This window comes from Oryx dammah, unplaced genomic scaffold (genome assembly GCF_014754425.2).
Source record: "Oryx dammah isolate SB20612 unplaced genomic scaffold, SCBI_Odam_1.1 HiC_scaffold_8, whole genome shotgun sequence".
Lineage (NCBI taxonomy): Eukaryota > Metazoa > Chordata > Mammalia > Artiodactyla > Bovidae > Oryx > Oryx dammah.
The window spans coordinates 43874909-43902437 of NW_024070192.1; the positions used below are offsets into that span (position 1 = coordinate 43874909).

Consider the following 27529-nt stretch of genomic DNA (forward strand, 5'->3'; position numbering starts at 1 on the left):
CATTAACATATAGTAACATCAAAGAAATGCACATTAAAACAAGGATATATCATTTTTCACCTATTAAAATGGTAAAAAATATATAAAATACCCATAATGCTTGAAAGTATTTTCATACATTGCAAATTGGCAATACTTATCAATACTCTTTAAAATAATTATATCCTTTAACATAGAAATTCTACTGTCAGATGTCAGTCTTCCAAAGAAATAACCAGGGATGTGAACAAGATTTTTAAGAATCTTCACCAACAGCACTTACAAGAAAAAATGGCACAGTCTAAGCACAAGCGATTAGTAAAAATAAGTCATGACTCATCTATTCAATGGAATGCTATGGATTTATTTCACGTTTTCAAGGCTATTTATAACATGGACATAACATGGAAAACAACATAATATTAAGTGAAACACTGTAAGTAAAACTGTACTGAATGCTTCTCCCAGTAACATCATGTTACGCTGAAGGATATACAACTCTAACAACTGCTTCTTATTCTCCAAGAACGCCCGTCTCTGCTGTAAGCTACCCTCCATCCTTGCCTCTGAAGCCCTTCTCTTTCTAAGCTACTCCCTACCCCTGCCTTTCCTTGTTACTGGGTCTCTCCAGTGCAAACATTTCTCTCCAGATCAGTCCCAGAGACAAAAACACTTTTGTAATTTCTTAAAATCTTCTTCAAGGATAACTTTCCCCCTAATACCTAGCATCCTATTCTGCTGCTTCAACCAACTCAGGACATCAGCTCTACGCCTTTAACCCCCACTTCCATCCCAAAAGCTTGTCTTCTTTCTTGCCCATGACAGGGACTCAATGAATGAATGATATAACAGTATAAATCCAATTCTAACAAAGGAAATCATACCAGTGAGTTTAAGTCCAGATGACAAGACTGCAAAATTACTCTGTCCCCTCCACACTTTTACACTAAATGCACACCACATATACTTTTATAAGGAGAAAATAAACACAACTGTATTTTTGTCTCCATTTTAACTGAACCTGAGGTCTAGATTAGAGCTACTCAAGCCTGACAAGGTGTAGTAAAACAAGATCAGTTACATCGTTTTCTCTGTATTTTAAAAACATTTAGGATCTACACAGGTCTGGTCTCAACAACTGGCTTCTGGCCATTAAGCAGCACCTCTCTTTTCTGGAATTCAAGATTAACACGTCAACAAAATTAAAGCAGGCCTCAAAATGAGCCACCATCTCAGCAAACTGCAGATGACTGCATAAAACAAATCTGCCCAAAAGCTTGTCGTCTTTCTTGCCCATGACAGGGACTCAATGAATGAATGATACAACAGTATAAATCCAATTCTAACAAAGGAAATCATACCAGTGAGTTTAAGTCCAGATGACAAGACTGCAAAATTACTCTGTCCCCTCCACACTCACACACCACATATACTTTTATAAGGAGAAAATAAACAGAACTGTATTTTTGTCTCCATTTTAACTGAACCTGAGGTCTAGATTAGAGCTACTCAAGCCTGACAAGGTGTAGTAAAACAAGATCAGTTACACCATTTCCATGTATTCTGAAAAACACTTAGGATCTACACAGGTCTGGCCTCAACAACTGGCTTCTGGCAATTAAGCAGCACCTCTCTTTTCTGGAATTCAAGATTAACACGTCAACAAAATTAAAGCAGGCCTCAAAATGAGACACCATCTCAGCAAACTGCAGATGACTGCGTAAAACAAATCTGCCCGGAGGGCTTATAGCACTATTTCACAAAGGTGACTGTGCTCTTCCTCTTCACAAACGGCCGGCTTGATGCAGAGCATGTTTAGCCATAAACTGCTCTACTGCCTCTCCCTGCAACATTTTCATGGCTCGCCAGTAGAGCTGTCCGCAGTTCTCAGGTCTACCAAGTGGGTGGTTCAATTCTTCTTTGATGTAATCCATCCAGAGATCTTTAAAGGGAATCCAAACATACAATGAGATAACTGACAAGGCTTTATTAGGTCAACTTAATTATTTAATATCAATTCAATGCAAGATTTCTAAGAAACAACTCTGCAGTTATTTTCCTAGAAAACTATGTGAAATAGTACCTCTCTCAGCTTCTTACTTTAGAAGCAAGTAGCTTCTAGGTAAAATAATACCTCTCTCCCTTCTTTCTTTGGAAGGGAACGCCTACCCACTCCAGAATCCTGGCCTGGAAAATACCAGAGACTATTCTTTGGGATCGAAAAGAGTAGGACACGACTGAGCAACTTTCACTTTCAGCTTCTTTAGTATGGTACATCAAAACCTTTTGATTTAAGTAGAAAACCTCACTTTAATCAAGACAATCTATTTATCTCGTAAACTCAAAAATGCTAAATATATTTTCGAGGGAGGATTTTGCTGAGTCTCTTTCATTGTGAAACTTACCTCAATGACTTTATTAGAACCTTGTCAACACGCTTAATAAAACGTGCTTAATGTTAGTAAAAATGCTGTTTTCATTCATCAGAAAGCATGCTAAAACCTTGTAAAACCTAATGTATGATTTAAAATCTGAGTTTAACATCTGTAATTTTTTGAGTTCCTAAGTCAACAGACTTTACATGACATACCTATACCCAGAGGTATGTTTTACAAGTCCTTTAAGTTAAGACAATGTGGCAATAGCCCATGACAACCTTTGTCAATTAGCTATCACCACTCCCCCTGACATAATACCCACTCCATTTTGTTCTGACCTACCTTAATCTTTTCCTTACAAATACCACATTTTTTTAAAAGAACCAAACCAAGCAAATCTCCCTCTAATCCAGAGCTCTTCTTAATAGAAGACCCATGGGCTTCGTTCTGGGCTTGTAAACTTGAAATCAGCAGTAAAATTATATCTGCAACTATTTACATACAAAGTAAGGGAGGAGGCAAAGGAAGGATGCTAAGTTTTATTCTCAAGGAGGGCCATGACCCAAAAATAGTTAAGAAATACGATTCTAAGCATAATGATAGGTTACAGACCACACATGCAAACAGGCTTGTGTGTCAATAACTAAAGTTTACTTACCAGAATCATCAGTTCCAAATTCTCTCAAAGCCCTCTCATAATACTCTCTTAAGTTCTCCATCTTACAGGATTCCTATAAATAATCAGACAATCTTGCCTCAAAAGTCTAATTTGTAATGTCACAAATTCATTCCACACATATTGTTACTACTGTCTATTAGGTATTTGAAGGAGAAGAAAGATGGGTTTAAATAAACACAGCCTGACTCTGAACTTATCCAGAGAAAAGTCAAATGTACTATGTGGCAGAGTGAAGTAAATGTCAAACAGTGACAAAAGCACTTTGCTCTGGTGGCTTGCAAAAAGCCTCATCAATTCTCACTTGAGGGAACAAAGGCAGCTCCACAGGAAGATATATGTGAAACCCTGGAGGACTTAAATAAATAAATGGGGAAGGTTCTACTCCCTATGGTAAGGCATTTCTTCCCTGAATATATGGGCTCTAGCACATACTATGGAGAAGGCAATGGTACCCCACTCCAGGACTCTTGCCTGGAAAATCCCATGGACGGAGGAGCCTGGTAGGCTGCAGTCCACGGGGTCGCCAAGAGTCGGGCACAACTTCACTTTGACTTTTCACTTTCATGCATTGGAGAAGGAAATGGCAACCCACTCCAGTGTTCTTGCCTGGAGAATCCCAGAGACAGTGGGGTCCCGTCTATGGGTCGCAGAGAGTTGGACACGACTGAAGCGACACTTAGCAGCAGCAGCAGCACATACTAGCTATGCTCACCTTAAAAAATTGTTTATATCAAGGCACTATATAAATACTAGTTACATGAACTTTAGCAAGTTTTTTGAACCCTCTGACCTTCAAGTTTCCTCACCCATAAAATGAGGATAACAGTAACATTATCTCTTAGAGCAATTGTCAGGATTCAATTAAACTACTGATGAATTATTCACCAAGCAGAGTAACCACTACCTTGTGGGGGTGGGGGGCGGGCAGTGCAGGACCACTCAGCTTATGGGATTTCAGTTCCCTGAGCATTCCCTGACCAGGGACTGAACCTGAGCCACAGCATTAAAAGCTGAGTCCCAAACACTGGACCAGCAGGGAACTCCCTGCCAGTACTACCTTTACAACAACAAATGTTAATTCTTCACCTCTACTTTAAATGTTTTCTCTTGGTTTCATTTTCAAAGCAGATAAACATCTTCAGTTTAAAAATCTTTTTATGTAGTCAAATAACTATGTCCTCGTTCCAATTTCTCTTTGTTGAGACTGTACTATCTTACAGAAAGCCAGTTTACTTCGTGTCTTACACATGTATGAAAGACAGAAATCACACTTTACGAAGGGCTCATAGTAGATGTGTAACTAACTATGCAAAGTCCTTTCCATCCAGTCTTCCACCTGGCCTTGTATATCCCCCCCAAAACAGGTATTACGACCTCCTTTACAGGTGAGTATGTCAAAGGTTAAAATTAAGTGACTTGCCCAAGGTACATGACCACTGTTTTATTAATCCAAAGTCAGGCTATGAATTATTATGTTAGATTATCTCCTATACAACAAAAACAAATCACTGACCCACACAGGGGTCAAAACCTTGAAAATAAGAATTCAACCTCATTATCAATTTTTCAAAATTCAAAGAAAAATAATAAACACAAATCAAAATGCCAAAGAAGAGAAAACAAAATTGAACACATGGAAAAGATATGGAGAAAACAGGTATAATGATATATATATATATATATATATATATATGCAGCGATTATCACCGTAAGTATAACTTTCAGAAAACTATCTGGCAGTATACAACCATAAAGAAAGCCAGTATTCTCCATCCTAGAGATTTATCTCAAGAAAGTAATTCAAATGGGGAAAAAAAAAACTATACAAATAAAATGCTTGCAGCACTGTTTTCAATACCAAAAATCTGGAAATATCCTATACATAATGGGATGGTTAAGAACTTACAGGTTTAGTAAGACAACCATTCAAAATGATACCATGTGAAAACATAGGAATATGTTTACAAAATAATGTTAAGGAAAAAAAGAAAAACTCCATGTATCATGTCAGAAATAAAACAGTACAAAACTGCATAGGTAAATAAAGGATTAAAAAAACAACAAAAATAAAAATAAATATGGTTGGTTGTGTCACTGGTGATGGGATTACAGATATATTTGGACTTTTACGTTGTGTTTTTTTTTTTTTATGTTGTGTTTTTTAACTGACATTTTCCTGTGTTTTTCCTCATTCACAAGTTCAGTTAAAAACACCAGACACAGTTATGCATGCCTTCTCTCTACCTCACAGCCCAAAACAAGAGACAACTAGGGCACTGTGGAGGCAGGGGGCAGCTTCCTATATGAGACAACGTCTGAGTTGTCTAGTTTCAAGACAGGTTTCTTTTCTTCTTTGCTTGACTACCGTTTCTAAAATCACATCTATGGAAAAGGGGCTGGAAGAAGGGGCCAGAAATTATACTGTATTATGACGAGAGCTTCTTAAACAACATAATGCTGCCATAGATGAGTACGTGCTAATCCATTTTCCCAACGAGAAATGCACAGACAGGATACTTACTTGCTCCTTCTCAAACTGGATCATCTTCCTGAAAAAATCAACTGAAAATGGACGGTTTTCCTGTAAACTAAAGAGGAAGGGGGGAACTGTTATCTTGCACAGAGACAGAAAGCCTCTTACAAATCATTAATATAAATACTGTGCCAGGGCCCCCGCCACACATGGTCTGATAAAGTTCTGGCTGCGATTCAGTGCGGGGACTGGACCTGACCACCAGCTACTCACCATTTCCAGTCTCCAATGCCTGAACTCTTCACCACCACCAAACGCCTACCCAGTTTTCTTTCTGTTCTCTTCTTTCTCACTTTTAGGGTTTTAAGTTCCCTCTCCTTCATCTCAAGGTCTTTTTGAAGGAAACCAATAAGCCCATTTCTAAGAATATATTCTGAGAAAATAATTTCCAATATGGACAAAGAATATTTGTGCAGCAGGGTTCATCAAAGCAGTTACTGTGGCCAAATAAATTATGGCATATCCGTAAGTTATTTTTAATAAATGTTAAAGAATTGTTACTGATAGGAAAAAGGCCAGTCTAAGGCTCATCAATAAAAAGTGGCACACCACATGTGATTATAGTATAACCTCAGATATGTGGGAAACAGATGTAAAAGAAGAATTTCTTGGTAGTATTTACTTGGCTGCAGCAGGCCTTAGCTGCGTCGTGTGGGGTCTTTCATCGTGCATGTGGACTCTAGCCGTGGCGCAGGGCTCAGCAGTTGCAGTGGGCAGGCTAGGCTGCTCTGCATCTTTCTCCCCAACCAGGGATCAAACTCATATTCCCTGCCTTGCAACGGGCTACCAGAGAAGTCCCTCTAATTTTTATTGGGGTGAAAGACAAACTTTAAGAAGATTAAAGATGCTTTTTCTCTTGATGATAGGATTATAAAGAATTGTTTGCTACCTACCTCCTTCCTTCTCTTTTTAAAAAAATTTGTCACAGTGGGCATGAACCAAAAGGCTCTTGGATTTATTCCTCACATATAAATCTGGGTGCAAGGGGCTGAGTATGGGGTGGAGAGACAAGTAACAGCTGCTCATGTCTGTAAGTACCTTTTAAACACATCTCTAGCCTTTTTGTAACCACCACTTCGATAAGCCCAATTCAGATACATTTCCTTCACAGGGACTGAGTCAGCTCCTGAGAGACGGAAGATAGCTCTCTAAAATATAAAAGAAAAAAGAAACAAGCTACATAAGGAGACATGTAGGTATCAAGACAAATTTCCCAAAACCATCCCAGCACACTGAATGAACAGTGCTTTAGGAAAAAACCCTTTGAAAGCTACTAGCCAACTAGAATTATTTGCTCATTACCCACATGAGACTTACGACAGGGGGCCTGTACCTGATAGATTCCTTCAGTTTCTTCTTGCTTTCCGGCATCTTCACTCCACTGGGCCCAAGTAAGCCACAATGGAAGACAAATCTGCTCACAGTAAAACAGAAAATGACAGCTTAGTGCCAGGCTCTGAAAACTGGTCACTATAAAAATATGTTCCCCTTGAAATAAAATGTGAAATATGGAGTCATTCCCAGTCTGTCCTCATGGAACTCTTGGTGCCTGGCAGGAATGGTACGCCAAAACAGAGAGCCTTTGGACTCAGTCACCCAAAGTAACACTATTCTGTTAATTCTACTTCCCCTCTCCTGGGGACTACTGCCTAAAGTTATTATTATCAATCATCTGTTAGTTAAGCACGTAACAGCCCACAATTACACCCAAGCTATCCGTAAGGTCACTATATACAATCTGGAGTCTGCTGCGCAGGATTACAACACAAGTGCTAACTCATCTAGGCTGAACTGCCTGGACTTCACTCATGTCCCAGCAGCTCACACAGATAAGCAATAAAATAATTATGATTTCTCCCCACTTTAACCTCTAGAATGGTTTTTTCCTACTAGTATAAAAGATTCACCATGAAGCTTTAAAGCTTATTCTTTTAAAATTTTTTTTCAATTTTAAAATAAACTTTAGAGTTTAGAAATATATGTGTTTAAAATGGGACTTAAGGTCAGCTTTGGAAGCACATGAAAATAATATTCTATTAATAGTTTTCACTTATCAGATATATAAATAGAAGTAGAAAAGTTTACATAATTTAGTCTATTTTCAAATAAAAATGTAGAAACATGCTAGTAAATGGAAGTTATTCTTCCACCTGTGATCCTGATTCAACCATCACCAGGAATGCACTTTGAGGCCAGCTCTCCTCTGACAACTCTACTCCAAACACACTCTGGCTGAAGTCTTAAAAGGTCCCAAATAGAACGAAATGCAAAAGATCCAACTCACAGACCTGAGGTTTCAGGTATGCAAAGGCTTGGTCAAAACCCTTGGCCATCTCGTGGCTCTCTGACGAAATCAGGGCCTCCAGCTTCACCTGCCACATCTCCACTGATTTCCTGAACAATTTCACCCCAGCGTCTGCCACCTCCAGGGATTCCTTTAACAACTGCCGATGCAGCAACAACGTGCTCTGCAGAAGACAAAGGGCCATCCAAGAGTCACTGCTGAGATCTAAGTTATCTAACTGGAATTTCGCCTCCACTCCTGTTCCTATTCCCAAAGACTATCGAAAAAACAGCAAAGAGCCAAAAAGCAAAGGGCCTGAATAATTTAGACTGAAAGCTAAATTGTTAATAACATAGTTCACTGCAACAAAATCCACACCCACCGAACAGAATATAAAAATCAGTAAAGATAAAACTACTATCTGTGTGGTGGTAAAGAAAGAAACTCATTCAATCAAACAAGAGCCTGGCATACTATAAACTGGTACCATTTCTCTGAAGAGTCATGAGCATGTTCATACATAAACTTGGGGAGTTTTACTTTAACAAGTATGACCCAAGAAATAAACAAACAGGAGGAAATCTTACCTGTTCAAAAATGCTTCTGTCCATGCTACTGTAACAGGGACAGAAAAATCTAAAACCAATCCATTATTATAAAATTTTGAAGTAGTAAGTAAATGGCCATATGTAATCCATTTATTCAACAAGCATGTTAACTGCACACTGTGTATTATCATTACTGAATCTTCAATAATGAGAAGGTCAAGTGTGTTCCCAAACACCCACAGCGCCTCCAGTCTAGCACCAGAGACAATGTGATATGTATGATCACAGGAAAAGAATCATATGCTATACGAGTACAAAGCACTGTCTTTGGCAGTGATCAGAAAGGGCTCCCCAAATGGAAGCCCCATCTGTGCCAAGACTTCAGGAAGATCAGGCATTATTCAGGTATAAGCAGAGTTCACCAGGAAAAGAGAAGACTCTCCCACCGACATGGGCAAGAGGCTAAAGATGACAGAAACTTTGGATCCAAAAGGAAATCGAAGCACAGAATGACTGGAGGGCTGGGATATAAACTGGAGAGACTGGAAATTCCTTGGGGGCCAAATTAAGGAGACTGAACAGCTTTATCCAAAGGACAATGGGAAGCCACAGAATAACCTGATAATAGATTTTAAATGATCGTTCTGTGGAGAATAATCTGGAGAAAGTATGGGTGTAGAATCAACCAAGCATTTGAAGTTAAGCGGTAGTACAGTGAAGGACTCCCACGAAAGGCAAGGTCACCAAATCAGTGACAAGCAGGGAGGCTTGGAAGGGTTATTGTCTGAAATGGCCAGAGCAGGCCTGCCCTGGTGGTCCAGTGGTTAAGACTCCACGCCCCAATACAGGGGCTGCAGGGTCAATCCCTGGTTGGGGAAGTAAGATCCCACATGAAACACAGTGCAGCCAGAACTTAAAAATAAATAAATATATAAAAATAAAAATGAAATGGTCAGTTATGACTGGCAAAAGAAACCGATAATGGAACTTGAATATGACTACCAAGGCACTCCAAGATGCACCCAGCTGAACAAACATACAGGGTGGGACTGTCTCGCCAGTATTCAATTAACAGCTCAAACATGGCATCTGAACTCATCCAGATAGGGGACTTTTCACAGCTAAGATGCTCTAATGGACGAAGGGCACCCAGTTGTGGTATAACATGATATACTACTAACATGCTGCTTATGTAGATCCATGTAAGAAGTACAGAAAAAATATTAAACCAAAAACAGCAGAACACAAAATAGCAAAACATTAATGGCAGTTATGTAAAAACTAGGTACACTATATAAATAAAAAGAATTATACAAGTAAAAGGTACTCAATAAATACAGATTTTTGTCCTCTTTCTTCCCCTACAAAAGTATTTAAATACATTAACATTCACAATCTCATGTAATGCTCCCAACAGTTTTTTATGAGGTGGCAAAAACAAGGATCACTATCACTCTAAAATCAAGTCAACAGTCTCAGAAGGGTTAAGCAGTCTGCCTATTTTGTGGCAAAATCCAGTCTAGACCTGTGTATTCCCACACTACTATTAATAATAATCCCACTATTATTCTGGTCTCTATATAATCTTTACCCACTTCAGAACGTAAGGATGGGTTAATGTGCTTCTTACTAAAATGTCAACTTTTAAACACTGGAACACATCTGTCTTTATTGTACCAACGGTTACTCTGAGCCAAGCACAGGTTCAGGAAATCACAAACAGACAGACAAAATATACCCAAGTATGACTCTTCAGTGTTTTCCACTATGTACTAAAAAACATTCCTCCCTCTACTGGTACAGATTTACCAAATACTGACAACCATGCCAATAATACATCTACCATGCCAATCTTCCAAATGTGCTTAGTTATAAAACCATATATATTAAAACACACTATACGAGCATGAACCAACCAGAACGAAGTACATGTAATCAGCATGAATGTGTCCTTACCAACTGCCTGTACTGGAGTTCTGGTAAAAGTTTGAGCTCATGTGCCTTCCAGAATGCAGCCATGGTTCTTTCCAGCCTCTGAAATAAAAAAAATCTTTTCAGTTCATTACAAAGATCCTAGCAGGGACCTCTGGCCTTTGACAGGAACAGAAGCAGTTTTACTTCTGAGAATTCAGAGAAGGGGCTGAGGTGGTTTCACTTACGACTAAAGGATTTGGGCAGCTGCACCAAGCACAGCCCAGGGAGAGTGTGCCCCCTCCAACATGTGGCCAGAACTAGATCAAAGCAGCTGACTCAGGCCTTTCAAGTCAGGAAAAGGTGCTTATGCACGACCTTTTTGGAAACTTCCAGACCCCAAGAAGCTGTGCCCATGTTCTTCTTTCAGAAAACACTTTCTGGAACTTCCCTGGTAGTCCAGTGGTTAAGACTCTATGCTTCCAATGCAGGAAGCATGGGTAAGATCCCTAGTTGGGGAACTAAGATCCCCACATGCCATGCAGCCCTTCAGGTCCCGCCAAAAAAAAAAGTGTGTGTGTGTGTCTGTGTGTGTTAAAAGTCAATACCTTCTTTCTGAGGAGGCGACTGCTTGTCTTCTTAGTAAACCTCTCCATGCAAAAGTTCATGTAACACTTCCACATAGCCTCTGAAAAAGGCGAAGCTTATGTTAATCAGACCACCAGCACTTTTTTTAGTCTAACAGTCCTTACATCACCTCAGGAAAAATTCCTCTGAGGAAGAGTTTGAAGTGGAAAAAAAATAAATTACTGTGATTACAGTCTATCAAATATCTCAAATACTGACGGCAAAACAACTGAGAAGTGACAGAAATGTAAACATTAAAAGCCTTAAAAAAAAACAAAAGCCTACCCATGTCAGGTACCTGCTACTTTTCCCAATATTACAAAATTGTGAAGTAAATCTGTAACAGGAGATAATCAAGAAATGATGATTAAGCAATCTTCTAAAATATCATTTCCTCAGTATAATTTGAGCTTCCCTGATAGCTCAGCTGGGAAAGCATCTACAATGCAGGAGATCCTGGTTCAATTCCTGGGTCGGGAAGATTCGCTCGAAAAGGGATAGGGTACCCACTCGACTATTCTTGGGCTTCCCTTGTGGCTTGGCTGGTAAAGAATCCACCTGCAATGCGGGAGACCTGAGTTCAATCCCTGGGTTGGGAAGATCCCCTGGAGAAGAGAACAGATACCCACTCCAGTATTCTGGCCTGGAGAATTCCACAGACTGTATAGTCCATGGGGTCGCTAAAGCCTTTGACCATGTGGATCACAATGAACTGTGGAAAATTCAAGAGATGGGAATACCAGACCACCTGACCTGCCTCCTGAGAAATCTGTAGGCAGGTCAAGAAGCAACAGTTAGAACTAGACATGGAACAACATGGTTCCAAATCGGGAGTACGTCAAGGCTGTATATTGTCACGCTGCTTACTTAACTTATATGCAAAGTATATCATGCGAAATGTCTGGCTGGATGAAGCCCAAGCTAGACTCAAGATTGCAAGGAGAAATATCAACAACCTCAGATAAACAGAGGAAAACAACAAAATGGCAAAAACTAGAGATCTCTTCAAGAAAATCAGAGATACCAAGAGAACATTTCATGCAAAGATGGGCACAATAAAGGACAGAAACAGTATGGACCTAACAGAAGCAGAAGATATTAAGAAGATATTAAGGTGGCAATGGAATACACTGAAAAACTATACAAAAAAATATCTTCAGGACCCAGATAACCATGATGGTGTGATCACTCACCTAGAACCAGACATCCTGGAATGCAAGGTCAAGTGGGCCTTAGGAAGCATCACTATGAACAAAGCTAGTGGAGGTGATGGGATTCCGGTTGAGCTATTTCAAATCCTAAAAGATGATGCTGTGAAAGTGCTGCACTCAATATGCCAGCAAATTTGGAAAACTCAGCAATGGCCACAGGACTGGAAAAGGTTAGTTTTCATTTCAATCCCAAAGAAAGGCAATGCCAAAGAATGCTCAAACTATTGCACATTTGCACTCATCTCACATGCTAGCAAAGTAATGCTCAGAATTCTATAAGCCACGCTTCAGCAGTATGTGAACCATAAACTTCCAGATGTTCAAGCTGGATTTAGAAAAGGCAGAGAAACCAGAGATCAAATTGCCAACTCGCTCACCAAAAAGCAAGTGAGTTTGAGAAAAACATCTACTTCTGCTTTATTTACTATGCCAAAGCTTTTAACTGTGGATCACAAAAAACTGTGGAAAATTCTTCAAGCGAAGGGAATACCACACCACCTGACCTGCCTCCTGAGAAATTTGTATGCAGGTCAAGCAACAGTTAGAACCAGACATGGAACAACAGACTGGTTCCAAGTGAGGAAAGGCGTAGATCAAGGTTGTATATGTCACCCTGCTTATTTAACTTATATGCAGAATACATCATGAGAAACGCTGGGCTGGATGAAGCACAAGCTGGAATCAAGACTGCCAGGAGAAATATCAACAACCGCAGGTATGCAGATGACACCACACTTAGGAAGTAAAGAACAACTCAAGAGCCTCTTGATGAAAGTGAAAGAGGAAAGAGAAAAAGTTGGCTTAAAACTCAACATTCAGAAAACTAAGAACATGGCATCTGGTCCCATCAGTTCATGGCAAATAGATGGGGAAACAATGAAAACAGTGACAAACTATTTTCTGGAGCTCCAAAATCACTGCAGATGGTGACTGTAGCCATGAAATTAAAAGACGCATGCTCCTTGGAAGAAAATCTATGACCAACCTAGATAGGATATTAAGAAGCAGAGATACTACTTTGCTAGTCAAAGCTTTGGTTTTTCCAGCAGTCATGTAGATGTGAGAGTTAGACTAAGAAAGCTGAGCACCTAAGTGATGCTTCTGAACTGTGGTTGGAGAAGACTCTTCAGAGTCCCTTGGACAGCTAGGAGATCCAACCAGTCCATCCTAAAGGAAATCAGTCCTCAATATTCATTGGAAGGACTGATGCTAAAGCTGAAAATCCGATGCTCTGGCCACTTGATGTGAAGAACCGACTCACTGGAAAAGACCCTGATGCTGGGAAAGATTGAAGGCGGGAGGAAACGGGACAACAAAGGATGAGATGGTTGGATGGCATCACCGAGTCGATAGACATGAGTTTGAGCAAGCTCCCGGAGTTGGTGATGGACAAGGAAGCCTGCCGTGCTGCAGTCCATGGGGTCGCAGAGAATCGGACACGACAGACCAACTGAAGTATAATTTACTACCCCAAATAAATGAACAAATGCCACAGCTCTCAGGGAAGGTCATAAAAGAGAAAAGTGGAAAGCCAGCCAGGCACACTGTAAGCTACCACACAGAGGTTCCAGAACTGATTCTGCTCCTGAGAATGAAGCTCCAGGTTCCCACTCAGGAACACCATCGCTCCTCGGCACACAGGGCCTGGGGAAGCTCACCTGTGGGCACAGTTTTTACCGCCTCCTCGTACACAGCACAGCACCTCTCCTCCCGGCGGCCCACCTCCTTCACTTTGGCTTGTTTGGTTGCAGGCAGCTCTTCTCCTGGCTGTGACTGAATCACTAATTCTCGCCGGGCCACATAGTCCCAAGTGAGGGGGTCGTCTGTGTGCAGAGCCTTAAGGCTAAAAAATACTGATTATCAACCTAGGACATGTAACTGATTCAGACTATCAGAACAGAGAGAGTCCCAAGGCTCTGAAAATGTACCGAGAACACCTCTTTATCAATTCCCTCATCACAAGAGTCCTTTCCCAACAGGCTCTCCAGACGTCTTCACCCTCACTATGTATCAATGGATGAAAACGGTCCATCCGTTAACAAGCATCCATACTTGTTAACTGCAGACTGTCTCATTCATAAATATTAACTTACAAATTAGATGCCAAAGGCAGGTATGTATGACAAGATGCCTGGTTCTCGAGCCCAGGCTCTGGGTTTTCTCTAATAGGAGTCTAATCCTCTGCCAAAAACCTAAAGGTATCCACAGAGCAAACAGATCCAAGTTCTATCTTATGTCCTATGAATGTTAAGCGTTCCCAAGGGTCAAGGACCCAGAAGGTAAGGCTGCAAATAATTCTTCAACCATACAACCAGACATTAAAACAATAATGTCTGATTACCTGTAGCAGTGAACTATAAACATTCACTCACTCTCATCTTAAGGACAAAAAACACGTCAGAAAGGCCGGAATATAGATTTTTACATAAGCTGTAGCACAGATTTCTTACTGAATAGAAAGCTAGTAAGTGAGTCAAAACAACTTCTCCAAACATACATTTTTCAGGGACTACCCTGGCAGTCCAGTGGTTAAGACTCCACGCTCCTAATGCAGGTCTGGTTTCAATCTTTGGTCAGGGAACTAGATCCCACATGCCACCAACTAATGCCTGGTACAGTCATAAATATTTTTTAAAAATACATTTATGTACTGTGATGTTAATAGTCCAAAAACAGCTTTCTCTCCAAGGATTTTATATGGTATCTTCCTTCCCCTTCTCTAAATATCCAACTTAAATCATTACCCCAAGATCAAAACAGACCTATTCACCTTTCCACTACTTTACTTACTCATTGTAAATTTCTCTTTGCAGATCTTTGGCAAAGTCGAACAGCTGTGCAATTGAAAGCAGTGACACATGAAATTTTGCACCTAAAATTTTAAAAGCAGGGGAGTGGAGTAAGTCTCTAAAGGAGCACTTTCTTGAAGTACTAGCATTAGTTTTGTTTTAAAAAATGGGAAGAAGGAGAAAATGGGGAAGAAAATAACACTCCCACTATACAGAGTCTTTGTTAATATCTGAGTATTCAGTAAGTACTTTTAACTTTTATTGTTAAGTGTCTTAGGGCAGAAAGGAACTTAATTAAATCATCTGCTTCTTTTCAACTCCCCACATGATTCAGGTACTCAAAAATTTAGACACGGTTATAATCCAAGGGGAAATCTGCATTTTCTTAAAGAAATAGGACACTATTTCCCACAATCATGAGTTTTACACATTCCAACAGAAATTCTCAAAACAGGCTAAAGGTCTTCCTCATTATAAATAGAATGGTTCATTTTCCCACCATAAATAAGTTTTCAAAAGATACCTACTTTTAATTACACTTATAGAGTTCTTATAGATGATCCGTGCCAACTCGCCCGTAAGGACTTCTTCAGCATGCTCGAGATTCCCCTGTAGAGTGGGATGTTAAACAACTGAACAGATGGTGCTGGCAAGTAGAAAAAGCACTAGGGCGAAAATTAACAATCCTAGACTAACTGTGCCACATGACAGCAATCACGCATGACACAAATCACACCCTCTGGCAAATCACACCTCTCTCTAGGCCAGTTTCCCTCAGTTGTCAAATGTGCAACATGAACAAGATCTTTGATCTTACAACTGTGTCCCCAGGCTCCTGGAGTGATGGCAAGATCTCACGGCTTAAGGCCCTAGTCTCCATCTAGCCCTGAATAGGTCAGGTTTTACGTGCTTTGTTGATTCTTCTGTGTAAAATTTTAGCTAGTTAAAAAGTTCAGAGCTGGAAACCACTGTAACAGATGATAGCGAAGTTCCTTTTTCAGCTCTAACATTCTCAAACTTATTTCTTTAAACTCACTCTGTCAGGTAAAAAATTACATGAATAGGAAAAGAAAGGCAGCTAGGGATCATACATTTCACCACCTTTCTTGAGCTCCTTAGAACCATTAACATATCACTGAATGAGATCATGAAGAATAGTTTTTGGCCATTCCATCAGTAATAATTTCAAGGGCCACGCCAATGAGTCCAAATGTTTGTTTTAAAAGCACAAAATTCCACTTTTATTACTAGGCCCATTTTAATTAAGTCAATGCAGGACATTAAAAGTTTCCAAACATTAAGCTGGAATGAAAAATACATTCTGGGACTTCCTGGATAGTCCAGTGGTTAAGAATCCGCACGCCAATGCAGAGGACATGGGTTCGATTCCCGGTCCAGAAAGATTCCACATGCCTTGGAGAACTGAGCCCACATGCTACAACTACTAAAGCCTGTACACTCTACGATGCATATACAACTAGAGTAGCTCCCACTCACCACAAATAGAGAAAGCCGCCATGAAGCAACGAAGGCCCAGTGCAGCCAACAATAAATAAATTTAAAAAAAGAAAAAAAAAAAAAAAAACTACCACTCTAAAGATTTTCTTTTTATCTCACTTTGTCTCCAAGACCTTAAACCGAGAGCCTCCAGGCCAGGCAGTCAGTCACATGGCGCTGGAGCTGCTATGGCACCGGAATGGAACCCGCCAGCCACAGGCAGACCAGCAAGTCACGAACAGTGCTCCCAAAGACTTTTACTCCTAAGCAAACTCAAAACACTAGTTACAGTATATTAGGATCTTACCACATCCATGTTGGCTTTTTCAAACTCTTGCTTCTCCTTCCTCAATTTTTCAGCATGCATCAGCTCCATCCTAAAGTACTGCACAGAAGGGAAATAACAAACTAATAATCTTTGGAGATAATTTTTTAGTTAGAAATATGCAAGATGACACTTCTTACTCGTAAGTATCAGATCTGAGGAAGCGTGGAGAGACTATATTTTATCTTGTTATGAAACTAGCTGACACTGACAAGGTATGGTGTTTTGCTCTTTTGGTCTTGGCCATGCCAGGTTTTACAGAAAAAAGAGCAAAAGCAGCAGGAAGGGAGAGGAGGGGAGGAAGAAGTGGAGGGGAAGAGACAATGGGAGGAGAGAGTCAATGAACGAATGCATATGTACATATGTACAAAAGTATGAAAATGAACCTTAAGCCTCAACTAAAGAAAAGTAAGGTTCAGCTCCCTATCCCTCCCACCATAATGGGAAGGTAGGAATCTCCATCTTTCACTAAAAATCTGGAAGATGAACAAGGTAAACACCTATTACTGGCCAAGAAATACTCTTCTGGCCCCTTTTCCCCAGCAGCTCCCCTACTTATCCCGAGCCTCCATAAGTCAAAGCCTTAACTTAATGAAGCATACATGTTTTCTCCAGAGGACCAAACAGAGCCATTACTCTCATCTTATGTGCACACTCACTTCTTCATAAAGTTTTGGGCAACGTGGGTGAAAGCGCAGAGCCCGAAGAAATAACTGTCTGGCACTTTCTGAAGACAAGCAGTCTTCCAGTTCCCATTTGGCCGCCAAAATCCACAAACCTGTAAGTGGAAGACATTCAACTTCATTTCAATAAAATAATTAAGTCAGGTATGAAAAGACCAAGGTTCCCGTTTTGATACCCAACTTTTTTTAACCTTGACAATCAAGAAGGGGATGGAGATAGGGAGTTTCTAACAGTTATCTATAAAGTACTGCTGCTTTATCTAAAACAAAAAAGTGTTCTGAACCAAACTGGTAAATGTTAACATCTGTGGGTATTTATGGAGAAGGCAATGGCACCCCACTCCAGTACTCATGCCTGGAAAATCCCATGGATGGAGGAGCCTGGTAGGCTGCAGTCCATGGGGTCACTAAGAGTCAGACCCGACTGAGCGGCTTCACTTTGACTTTTCACTTTCATGCATTGGAGAAGGAAATGGCACCCCACTCCAGTATTCTTGCCTAGAGAATCCCAGGGATGGGGGAGCCCAGTGGGCTGCCATCTATGGGGTCGCACAGGGTCGGACACGACTGAAGCGACTTAGCAGTAGCAGTAGCAGTGTGTACTTATGTGCCCATTACTTTATTTCATCAGATCCAAGGTCAATCGTCTCATTTTTAAGTCACATACAAACTTTAAAAGTCTTAAAAGGCTGGGAAAAATTGTGCATCTTAGAGACAATGAAATAAATTATTTTGCTCTTTTCTCTGTATTTAAATGATTTTTCATTTAAAGGAAAATTTAAATATTAATAATTTCTTTCAAATGACCCACAATTAAAATTTTTTTCTACTGTACCTACTGGAAATAAAGGCTTTAAAAGAAAAAAACCTTTGCCCTTCTACATGAGAAATTAACCTTAACATTCTAGCTCTCTCCTAGAGACTTCATAAAATCAGCTATTAACAGAGAAGACTGCTTTTGGTAAAAATGGCCCATGGTTGCTAACTTGTGTCTGTAGTAGAACTCTGAATGGTATAGAGCCACTGCTTTGCACTTTCTTGAGCATGTGACTCTTGAAACTGAGCACAATTCATATATATAATACCTGGAAGCTACATCCCTCCAGGGGTCTTCTCTCCTCTGACCACTCATGTGTTCTCATGCCCTCACATCTGAGACAAACCTCCAGGCTGCTGAGAGTACTACTGGATCCTCCTGAATTAACTGGTGCCAAATGCAGCCAATTCTGAGTCTTGTGTAGTGTAAACCTAACACTAGAGAACAGACACTTAAGTACCTCCACTATAAAACATCGCTATTCACAAGCGGTTTTCCTCTTGAGTACCTACCTTGTGCCACTGCCACTGCTGCTGCTCAGTCACTAAGTCATATCCAACTCGTTGGAAGCCCATGGACTATAACCTGCCAGGCTCCTCTGCCCATGGAATTTTCCAGGCAAGAATACTGGAGTGGGCTGCCATTTCCTTCTCCGTGGGGATCTTCCCAACCCAGGGATTGAACCCAAATCACCTGCTTGGCAGGTGGTTTCTTTACCACTGAGCCATCCAGGAATAACCCTAGTAAAAATCTGTATTCATATTTTCCCCTTAAAGTTTCTGAAATCCTCAGATTTGAGTGCCTCCAAACAGAATACCCCTCAAAGCACTGAGGAGTTCCACCATCAGCTAAAAAGAACTGCAGTCCTTCTTGCCCACAGACACAGTACCTAGCATGGTTACTAGTATACAGCAGGCAGTGATGAACTAAAAAGGCAGCTAATTCAGGAATAAAAACTGCTGAGGCCAAGAACCTATGCTCAGGTCCTGAAAATAATTCTTTCAGGTTTATAAAGCAAAATAAATTCCAAAATGGCTTGAGTCCACAAAAAAAGGTAGATAAAGAACTAAGGAGGATATCACCATACCTGGCTTGTTCGAATGAATGGCCAATAAGGAAGAAAATATCTTGCTAAGGTGAACCTTGGCAGCCTATTAAAGAAAAAGAAAAATTCTACTTCCTGCACAGCAAAGGCATTGATATGAACCTCTAAGTGATCTGTACTGTACTGTCATCCCCTGTAAAATCCAATGAGGCAAGATCTGTTATTGCTAGGGAGATATAAACAAAGATTCACTCAGAGCTTTCTTCTACCTAAACAACTACAGATAAACATTTTACATTATCTAAAAAATGATTTCAACTTTAATGAACAAATACACATAAAGGTCATTTTCCTTTCAACTAATATAGAAGCCATCTATATAGTCATTCAGACATGCAAATGTTACACTGAAATTCCACATTCTTGAATTCTCTTCCTATTTGTTAACCCTCCCTATGTTATTGGAGAAAACATAAGAGTTCAGGAGTCAAATATGAGGTTTAACATGCAGGCTAACCAAAAGGAAAAAGGGAGTGAGACAGAGCTGCCCAATACTCACCCACTTCCTACAAAAGGCTATAAAAGACAGCCAAAGTTGAACATCATCCTGCAAGAAAAGCAATGTAGTAAGCTACCTGCATTTGAAATTTTATATACAATACACCTTTGCATTCATCAATTTTGTCTGCAACAGAGGAAGATGTCGGAAACTCCAATGTGTTATATACCACATCCCTCAGCTTATTAGGCTGTCACACACCCAGGCTTTAGATCTCTTAACCATGATAACTGTCTCCCCCTAACCCCGCTCTAAGACAAAAATCTATCCAATTTGTTTGATACCCTTTTGAGGGATTTGCCTGGCACTCCAGTGGTTAAGACTCCATGCTTGCAATGCAAGAGGCATAGGTTTAATCGCTGGCTGGGAAACTAAGATCCCACATGCCATGCATCACAGCCAAGAAAATATTTTTTAAAAAATGCACTTCTGAAATGGTCTCAATCAGGGATCACAAACTAAAATTTGTCATTCCTAACAATCCAGAGTACTTCCCAGATAATATATCCTGGTCCCAGAACCAAACTTGAAGAAAAACCAAGTTACTGAGCTGATGCCCCTACTCTCAAGATCAAACCAGTCCATCCTAAAGGAAATCAACCCTGAATATTCCTTGGAAGGACTGATGCTTAAGCTGAAACTCCAATACTTTGGCCACCTGATGCAAAGAGCCTACACACTGGAAAAGACCCTAATGCTGGCAAAGACTGAGGCCAGGAGGAGAAGGGGGCAACAGGATGAGATGGTTCAATGGCATCATCAACTCAACAGACAAACTCTGGGAGATAGTGAAGGAGAGGGAAGCCTGGTGTGGGGTTGCAAAGTCAGACACCACCTAGCAACTGAACAACACTCTCACCTTTTCTTCCACCTCAAGTCTTCATGGTATTTTACTTAGAGACATAACCAAACATCTCAGATAATTTTATGATCCTTAAATATGTATGATATCCACTGTTTTCAGCATCATCCTCAAAAAATAACTCTAAGGTAATGCAATCAATTTTCTTAATGGTTGATGTATGGTTTCAAGTAATGATACTATCACTAGAATAAGTATCAAGATACCCATGATAAGAATCCACAACCACACATTTGAGCATCCAAGTCATAATACATACAATACATATCCTCACATCTCTTACAGTTAAGGACACAATGAACACTTACTTTCCACTTAATTGATGCACGTCGGAAGACACTCTGTATCCGATGTATTATAGGATCCTCAATCTCATCCTTCTTAAATGTATATCCAACGCGCTGAAAAAGGACATTAAAAAAAAAAAGCCTCAGCTTAATCCCACTTATCCAAACCAGCATTCCCACTTGATCTTTAAACAGTACTGACAGAGAAAGCAAATAGTTAAAAACATCATTATGAGCACACCACCACACAATTATCAGTGCCAACTGCTTCCCAAACCCAAGTTCTAGAGTCATATTAATAATGTTTTTCCAACTTTCAGAAAATCTACTTACAGCTCTCCTTTTCTCAATCAGCTCCAAAAGATGAATTTCATACTGTGAAAGAAAAACACACATTAAAAAAGAAAACAAGAAATATTATAACCTTTTATTTAGAGGCGATGCACTTGGTTCAAACTATAAATAAAAATCAAGAGCCTAAAACAGAAGAGAACTTTCTATCAAGAAACCTAATTTACAATAAGTATCTAGCATTCCCTGAAAATGCACCTTACATCTACAAAACTCACACATACATATATTAGCATACAAATATCTTAGATAAAAGAATGCGTATTACTAAAGCTGTTAAGACTTATGATTTACTTTATCAATCTAACCTAGTCTACAACAGTGTGTGCCAACTTTCAGTAAATCAACCATTTAAATATTTTAGCTGATGTACAAGCAAATAAAGCAAATAAACAGGGTTGTACTAGTTGAAACACAGTCCCTAATTGGCTCTCCCTACCCTCACCTCTAAAGGACCCCTGAGAACCTCTAAGACTCTCCAAAAATAATTCCTCTCTAAGCTTGAAAACTACTGGGGGCGGTGGGGGGGGGAATACTAGAAAGAGAAAGCACAGAACCTTACAAGATCTCATGCTTCATTTTAAGACAAAATATTTCAAACATACAGAACACTCATGCAGCTACCAGTTACATCAACGCCTACATTTTACTCTATTTGCTTCAAGATATTTTTAGAAATAAAACATTTCAAATAAAGGCAAAGCCCCCTATGAACCATGTCTGATTCTACTCTTCTTCACCAGAGGAAATGACTATCTTGCCTCAGTTGTTTATCATTCACAAGCATGACTTAAAACTCTACTGTAATATGGTCTTAAATGCTTTTAAACTTTATGCAAATGGTATCATACTGAACCCATCACTCCATTATTTTACTCAACACTGTGACTTTAGATAGAGCCTTGTTGTCACAAGGAATTCAAGTCCGTTCATCTTAACTGCTGTATAGAATTTCATTATAGCAATGAGCAATTTACCTATCCTTTCTCCTGTGATAGTATTTGTTTCCAATTTTTCTATTACAAAAAGTTGAAATTAATATTCTTGAACAGGTCTTCTTGTAGATACATCCAGGAACTTTACTACTAAAATGTAAGCTCCTAAAGGCAATGATTGTTGTCTGCTTAATTTACTTTGTACTCCCAATGGACTGGATGGTGCCATGTCCTTAACAGGCCCTCAATATGCACTGTATGAACGAATGAAACCCTGGGTCACAGAAGTCACGCATCTCCGACTTCATTAAATAGCACCAAACTGCTCTTCAAAGTGCTGGGACAAACCATATACTAATAATGTCAGTCTTCAAGATGTCGGTAAATATGATGCTATAAAGCAGTAGTGCCCCCTGATTTTAATCAATATTTACCTGATTACTAAAAAGGCGAACATCTTTTCCTAAGTTTACCAATGACTGATGCTTCCCCTTTACGAACTGCTTGTTTCTAGCTCTCCTGTTTTCATTTTCTTTCTACTCATCATTTCTTCTTAACTTTTAGTTCTTTACTTATTCTAGATTCTCACTATACGTACCACAAATTTTTTACCTCATTTTGTGGCTTGTCTTTTTACAATATGTATCTTTCCCTTTTTGCACAGAAATTTTTACCTTTAACATAAACAAACTGGTCTTCTCTTTCATGGTTTGTGCTCACAACTCACTCATAAAAAAAGAATGAAATAAGGCCATTTGCAGCAAAATGGACAGACCTAGAGACTATTATACTAAGTGAAATAAGTCAGAAAGACAAACACCATATGGTATCACTTATATGTGGACTCTTAACATACGACACAAATGAATTCATTAATAAAACAGACTCAGAGACAGAAAACAAATGTAGTTTGCTGCTGCTGCTGCTAAGTCGCGTCAGTCCTGTCCGACTCTGTGTGACCCCATAGACGGCAGCCCACCAGGCTCCCCCGTCCCCGGGATTCTCCAGGCAAGAACACTGGAGTGGGTTGCCATTTCCTTCTCCAATGTACGAAAGTGAAAAGTGAAAGTGAAGTTGCCCAGTCGTGTCCAACTCTTAGCGACCCCATGGACTGCAGCCCACCAGGCTCCTCCGTCCATGGGATTTTCCAGGCAAGAGTACTGGAGTGGGGTGCCATTGCCTTCTCTGAGATACACACTACTATATATAAAATATATAAGCAACAAGGTCCTACTAAATATAGCACAGGGAACTATAATCAATATCATGTGATAACCCATAATGGAAGAGAATATGAAAATGATTATATATGTATATATACACACACATACATATGTATGAATAGTCAAATAACTTTGCTATCCACCAGAAATAAACACAGCATAGTAAATCAACTACACTTCAATTTAAAGAAGAAACCTTTCCCGAGGAGAAATATCATACATCCCTTATATGTGGAATCTAAAAAAAAAAAAGACATAAATGAATGAACTCACCAAACAGAGACTCAGAACAGACTCACGGTTGCCAGAGGGAAGGAACAGTTAAGGACTCTGGGAAGGTCACGTACACACTACATTTAAAATGGATAATCAACAAAAACCTATTGTATAGCACATGGAACTCTACTCAATGTTATGTGCCTGCCTGGGGGAGAATGAATACATGTATATACATGTATGGCTGAGTCCTTTTCCTGTTCACCTGAAATTATCACAACACTGCTAATTGGCTATACCGCAATACAAGATGTTTCTGGTGTTTAAAAGAAATAATAAAAACAAAATTTTACAAAACAAAAAGAAAAAAGAAACTCTTCCGAACCTAAAGTCATTCATTATTTTTATTTATTTATTTATTTTTATTTTTTTTTTGGTCATTCATTATTTTTAGAAGATTTAAAGTTTTCCCAGCACATTTAGCTATTCAGTTCAACAGGAAGGGATCTAATTTCTGCTGAATACAGCCCGGCATTTCTCATGATATACTCTGCATATAAGTTAAATAAGCAGGATGACAATATACAACCTTGATAAATTCCTATCCCAATTTGGAACCAGTCCATTGTTCCATGTCCGGCTCTAACTGTTGCTTCTTGACCTGAATACAGGTTTCTTAAGAGGCAGGTAAGGTGGTCTGGTATTCCCATCTCTTTCAGAATTTTCCAGTATGTTGTGATCCACACAAAGGCTTTAGCATAGTCAATGAAGCAGAGGTAGATGTCTTTCTGAAATTACCTTGCTTTTTCTATCATCCAGCGGACGTTAGCAATTTGATCTCTGGTTCCTCTGCCTTGTTTAAAACCAGCTTGAACATCTGGAAGTTCTTGGTTCATGTATTGCTAAAGCCTAGCTTGAAGGATTTTGAGCATTACTTTGCTAGCTTGTGAGATGAGTGCAACTGTGCATTAGTCTGAACATTCTTTGGCATTGCCCTTCTTTGGGTTGAAAATGAAAACTAACTTTTTCCAGTCCTATGGCCACTGCTGAGTTTTCCAAATTTGCTGGAATACTGAGTGCAGCACTGTAACAGCACCATCTTTTAGAGTTTGAAATAGCTCAGCTGGGATTCCATCACCTCCACTAGCTTTGTTTATAGTGATGCTTCCTAAGGCCCACTTGACTTCACACTATAGGATGTCTGGTTCTAGCTGAGTGATCACACCATCGTGGTCATCTGGGTCATGAAAATCTTTTTTGTATAGTTCTGTGTTTTCTTGCCACCTCTTCTTAATATCTTCTGCTTCTGTTAGGTCCATACAATTTCTCTCCTTTATTGTGCTCATCTTTGCATGAAATGTTCCCTTGGTATCTCTATTTTTCTTGAAGAGATCTCTAGTCTTTCCCATTCTATTGTTTTCCTCTACTTCTTTGCATTGATCACTTAGGAAGGCTTTCTTATCTCTCCTTGCTATTCTATTAAACCTTAGGACCTTTCAAATACAAGATTCTTAGCCAGGTGTCATTCTTAGTCATATTTCATTCACTAGGGTTTTTTTTAATCTAAGCTTTAGACCCTTTATTCTTATAACATTTCTCAGTCTTAATATGTAAGACTTACAACATCTCGTTATTGGGTTCTTTCTGAATCCTGAATTTGTCCTCCAACAGATTATTCTCGCCAAACTGAAAAATGATCTAGCATATACATTTTATCTTCACTCAATTCTTCCATACATTCTCAGGACTGAAGAATTTTGTAGCAAACCTAACCTTTCTAAATCAACACACTACAAGCACCTAATATTAACTTTCTAACTACCTGCTAGCATCAAACTCATGCTCCTTTATTTTTCCCCACAAGACATTATCAATCAAATCTCTTGCTGAAATCCTAACACATTGGTTTTTTGGAGTCTCTGATGTACTAACCCTACAGAATAAAAGAAAGTTGTTTTCCAAGGACCAAAGCCTTAGCAGAGCAATGCTATTCCCAAATCACCTCTATTCCTGTTCAAAAACTGCCTTTCTACTCACCATCAGTTCCAGAAGTTCAAAGGAAACTGACAGCAAGCTAACTATTCTATAACTGATTTTAAATTTGTGAGGGAATTCAGAAGTAATCAAATTACTCACCTGAACATATCTGATGAAGTCATCCTTTAAAAGACTTCTTCGCTGTATCCTGTATTCTAGTTCTAAAGCCTTCCTAATGATTGCCCTGAGGAGAAAGCCATTTAAAATGTAACACTTGACACACGCAGAAATAAAAGACTTGAATTTTAAAAGTCTATTTTCAATATATTTAAAACATATAATTCCCAAATAATTATCTTTCATTAAGTAAATATTCTCTTATACAGTCACTTCTGTATTCTTTATTAAGGCATAGTCGATTTACAATATTTATTAGTTTCAAGACTTATGCAGTCTCAAGAGCATGAAGATGTACTTTAAAACTTTCATGAAAATCACCACAATAGTCCCACCAGCAAAGATTTCTTTTCCTCCAAATTCAGGTCACTTCAGTTTAAGTAATAAATTTCTTTCCTAAATTCCTCGTTTCTGAATTCTCAACAAGCAGTTTAGAAAAAAAAACACACAACCTGGATTGTCTCTACCCGTTTCATAACTACAACGGGCTTATTCAGGAAGACTCGCTGTATTTAAGAAATGAACATGGGAATATTAGAATTTAAGGCAAGATGTGCCAAGACCAAAAATTGTCTCTATTTAACATAATAACAACATTTACTGAAGTTATTAAAGAATTAACAATATGTTGTTTCATTAACAAACGTTAAAGGTTCCCATAGTCACCGTACTACATTTGCAGTCACTGTAAAATGAAAAAAGTCACAGAAAGCTATTAAAAACTATTAAACTAAATTTTAACAAACTAATGAATAACTACATACTGGTCGTGGTTCGCTAAACCCTAGGGTAAAACGTGAATTAAATGATCCCCAAAGTCCACTCTTCTTAGGAAAAATTATCACTCGTGGGCTCCCACGGTCCAGTGGTAAAGAGACGCAAGAGACGGGGGTTCAATCCCTGGGTCGGGAATATGCCCTGAGGTAGGAAATGGCGACCCACTCCAGTATTCCTGCCTGTAAAACTCTAGGAAGTCAGGAACCTAGCGGGTCGCAGAGTGAGACGCGACGGAGCACTCACATACCCCTAGGCACACAGCACTCTGTCGGCATCTTTAGGCCGTACACTCGGCTACAATCAACTTACACCACACTGTACCGAGAAAAAAAGGTTTCTCTTGTCTGACTCCCCTCCGCCCCCCGCGGCTGCGTCAGGGCTGCTGCTAGCTGTTGACCGGTAGAGGTCCTGGTTTTATCACCTTTATAGCCTCAAAACTCGGCTCTACGAAGAAACATACTGTTTGCGGGGTAAAAGGACGGATCCCCGAGCAATGAATGAGAAATTAATTCTAGATAACATCAAAATCTGTAAACGGCCTTCCGCCATATTAGAAAAACCACCACCCAACTGCCCCCTATATCCGCCCCCGGCACACACACGCCACTGCCTCTCCTCTGCCCGCCGCAGCCCTTCCTCTTTCCTCCGCTCTCTCACTTAATCTCCGCATGACTGAAGAGTCCAGTGCGCTCCAGCTGCTGTAATTCGGGAAGTCGATCCTCTACACGTTCCTGAGTTATTTCCGCCATGATAGCCGAACTCCACAACCCACCACAGCTTCTCTCACCGACGACGCGCGAAGGAAATGGCCACCCTCTAATCCCGAGAACCGGCTAAAACGTTCGCGCGTGCTGACGTC

At 39.7% G+C, this 27529-nt stretch overlaps 1 protein-coding gene and 1 non-coding gene across 3 annotated transcripts; both read right to left on the reverse strand.

Moving 5' to 3' along the window:
• Nucleotides 1–1528: 1528 nt before the first annotated feature.
• On the reverse strand, nucleotides 1529–27529 carry UTP6 (UTP6 small subunit processome component). 2 transcript variants are annotated; one of them, XM_040243992.1, is made up of 19 exons: nucleotides 27328–27529; nucleotides 25876–25960; nucleotides 21348–21389; nucleotides 21036–21128; nucleotides 19866–19913; nucleotides 19349–19412; nucleotides 17421–17539; nucleotides 16744–16821; nucleotides 15467–15548; nucleotides 14941–15022; nucleotides 13809–13993; nucleotides 10921–11000; nucleotides 10358–10435; nucleotides 7858–8037; nucleotides 6903–6983; nucleotides 6608–6717; nucleotides 5558–5624; nucleotides 3016–3088; nucleotides 1529–1921 (listed from the first exon to the last, which is right to left on the reverse strand). In XM_040243992.1, the coding sequence occupies exons 1-19, from the start codon at nucleotides 27417–27419 to the stop codon at nucleotides 1764–1766; spliced, it is 1797 nt and encodes a 598-aa protein (XP_040099926.1). In that variant the 5' UTR covers nucleotides 27420–27529; the 3' UTR covers nucleotides 1529–1763. The 2 variants fall into 2 exon arrangements, with proteins under 2 accessions (XP_040099926.1, XP_040099927.1); XM_040243993.1 differs by lacking the exon at nucleotides 1529–1921 and adding an exon at nucleotides 2270–2933 and having other exon boundaries at nucleotides 3001–3088.
• Nucleotides 16556–16683, reverse strand: LOC120867469. The gene has a single exon (XR_005721898.1). It is a non-coding gene; the product is annotated as a small nucleolar RNA SNORA54 (small nucleolar RNA).

Excerpts from the sequence above, each read along its gene's own strand:
- UTP6 (XM_040243992.1), bottom strand. The coding sequence starts at position 27,419 with ATGGCGGAAATAACTCAGGAACGTGTAGAGGATCGACTTCCCGAATTA. Across the intron at positions 21,390-25,875 it reads ACTTCATCAGATATGTTCAG|TATGAAATTCATCTTTTGGA; the intron begins GTGAGTAATTTG and ends TTTCTTTCACAG. Across the intron at positions 13,994-14,940 it reads CAAAGAGAAATTTACAATGA|CCTTAAGGCTCTGCACACAG; the intron begins GTAAGTAAAGTA and ends AGTATTTTTTAG.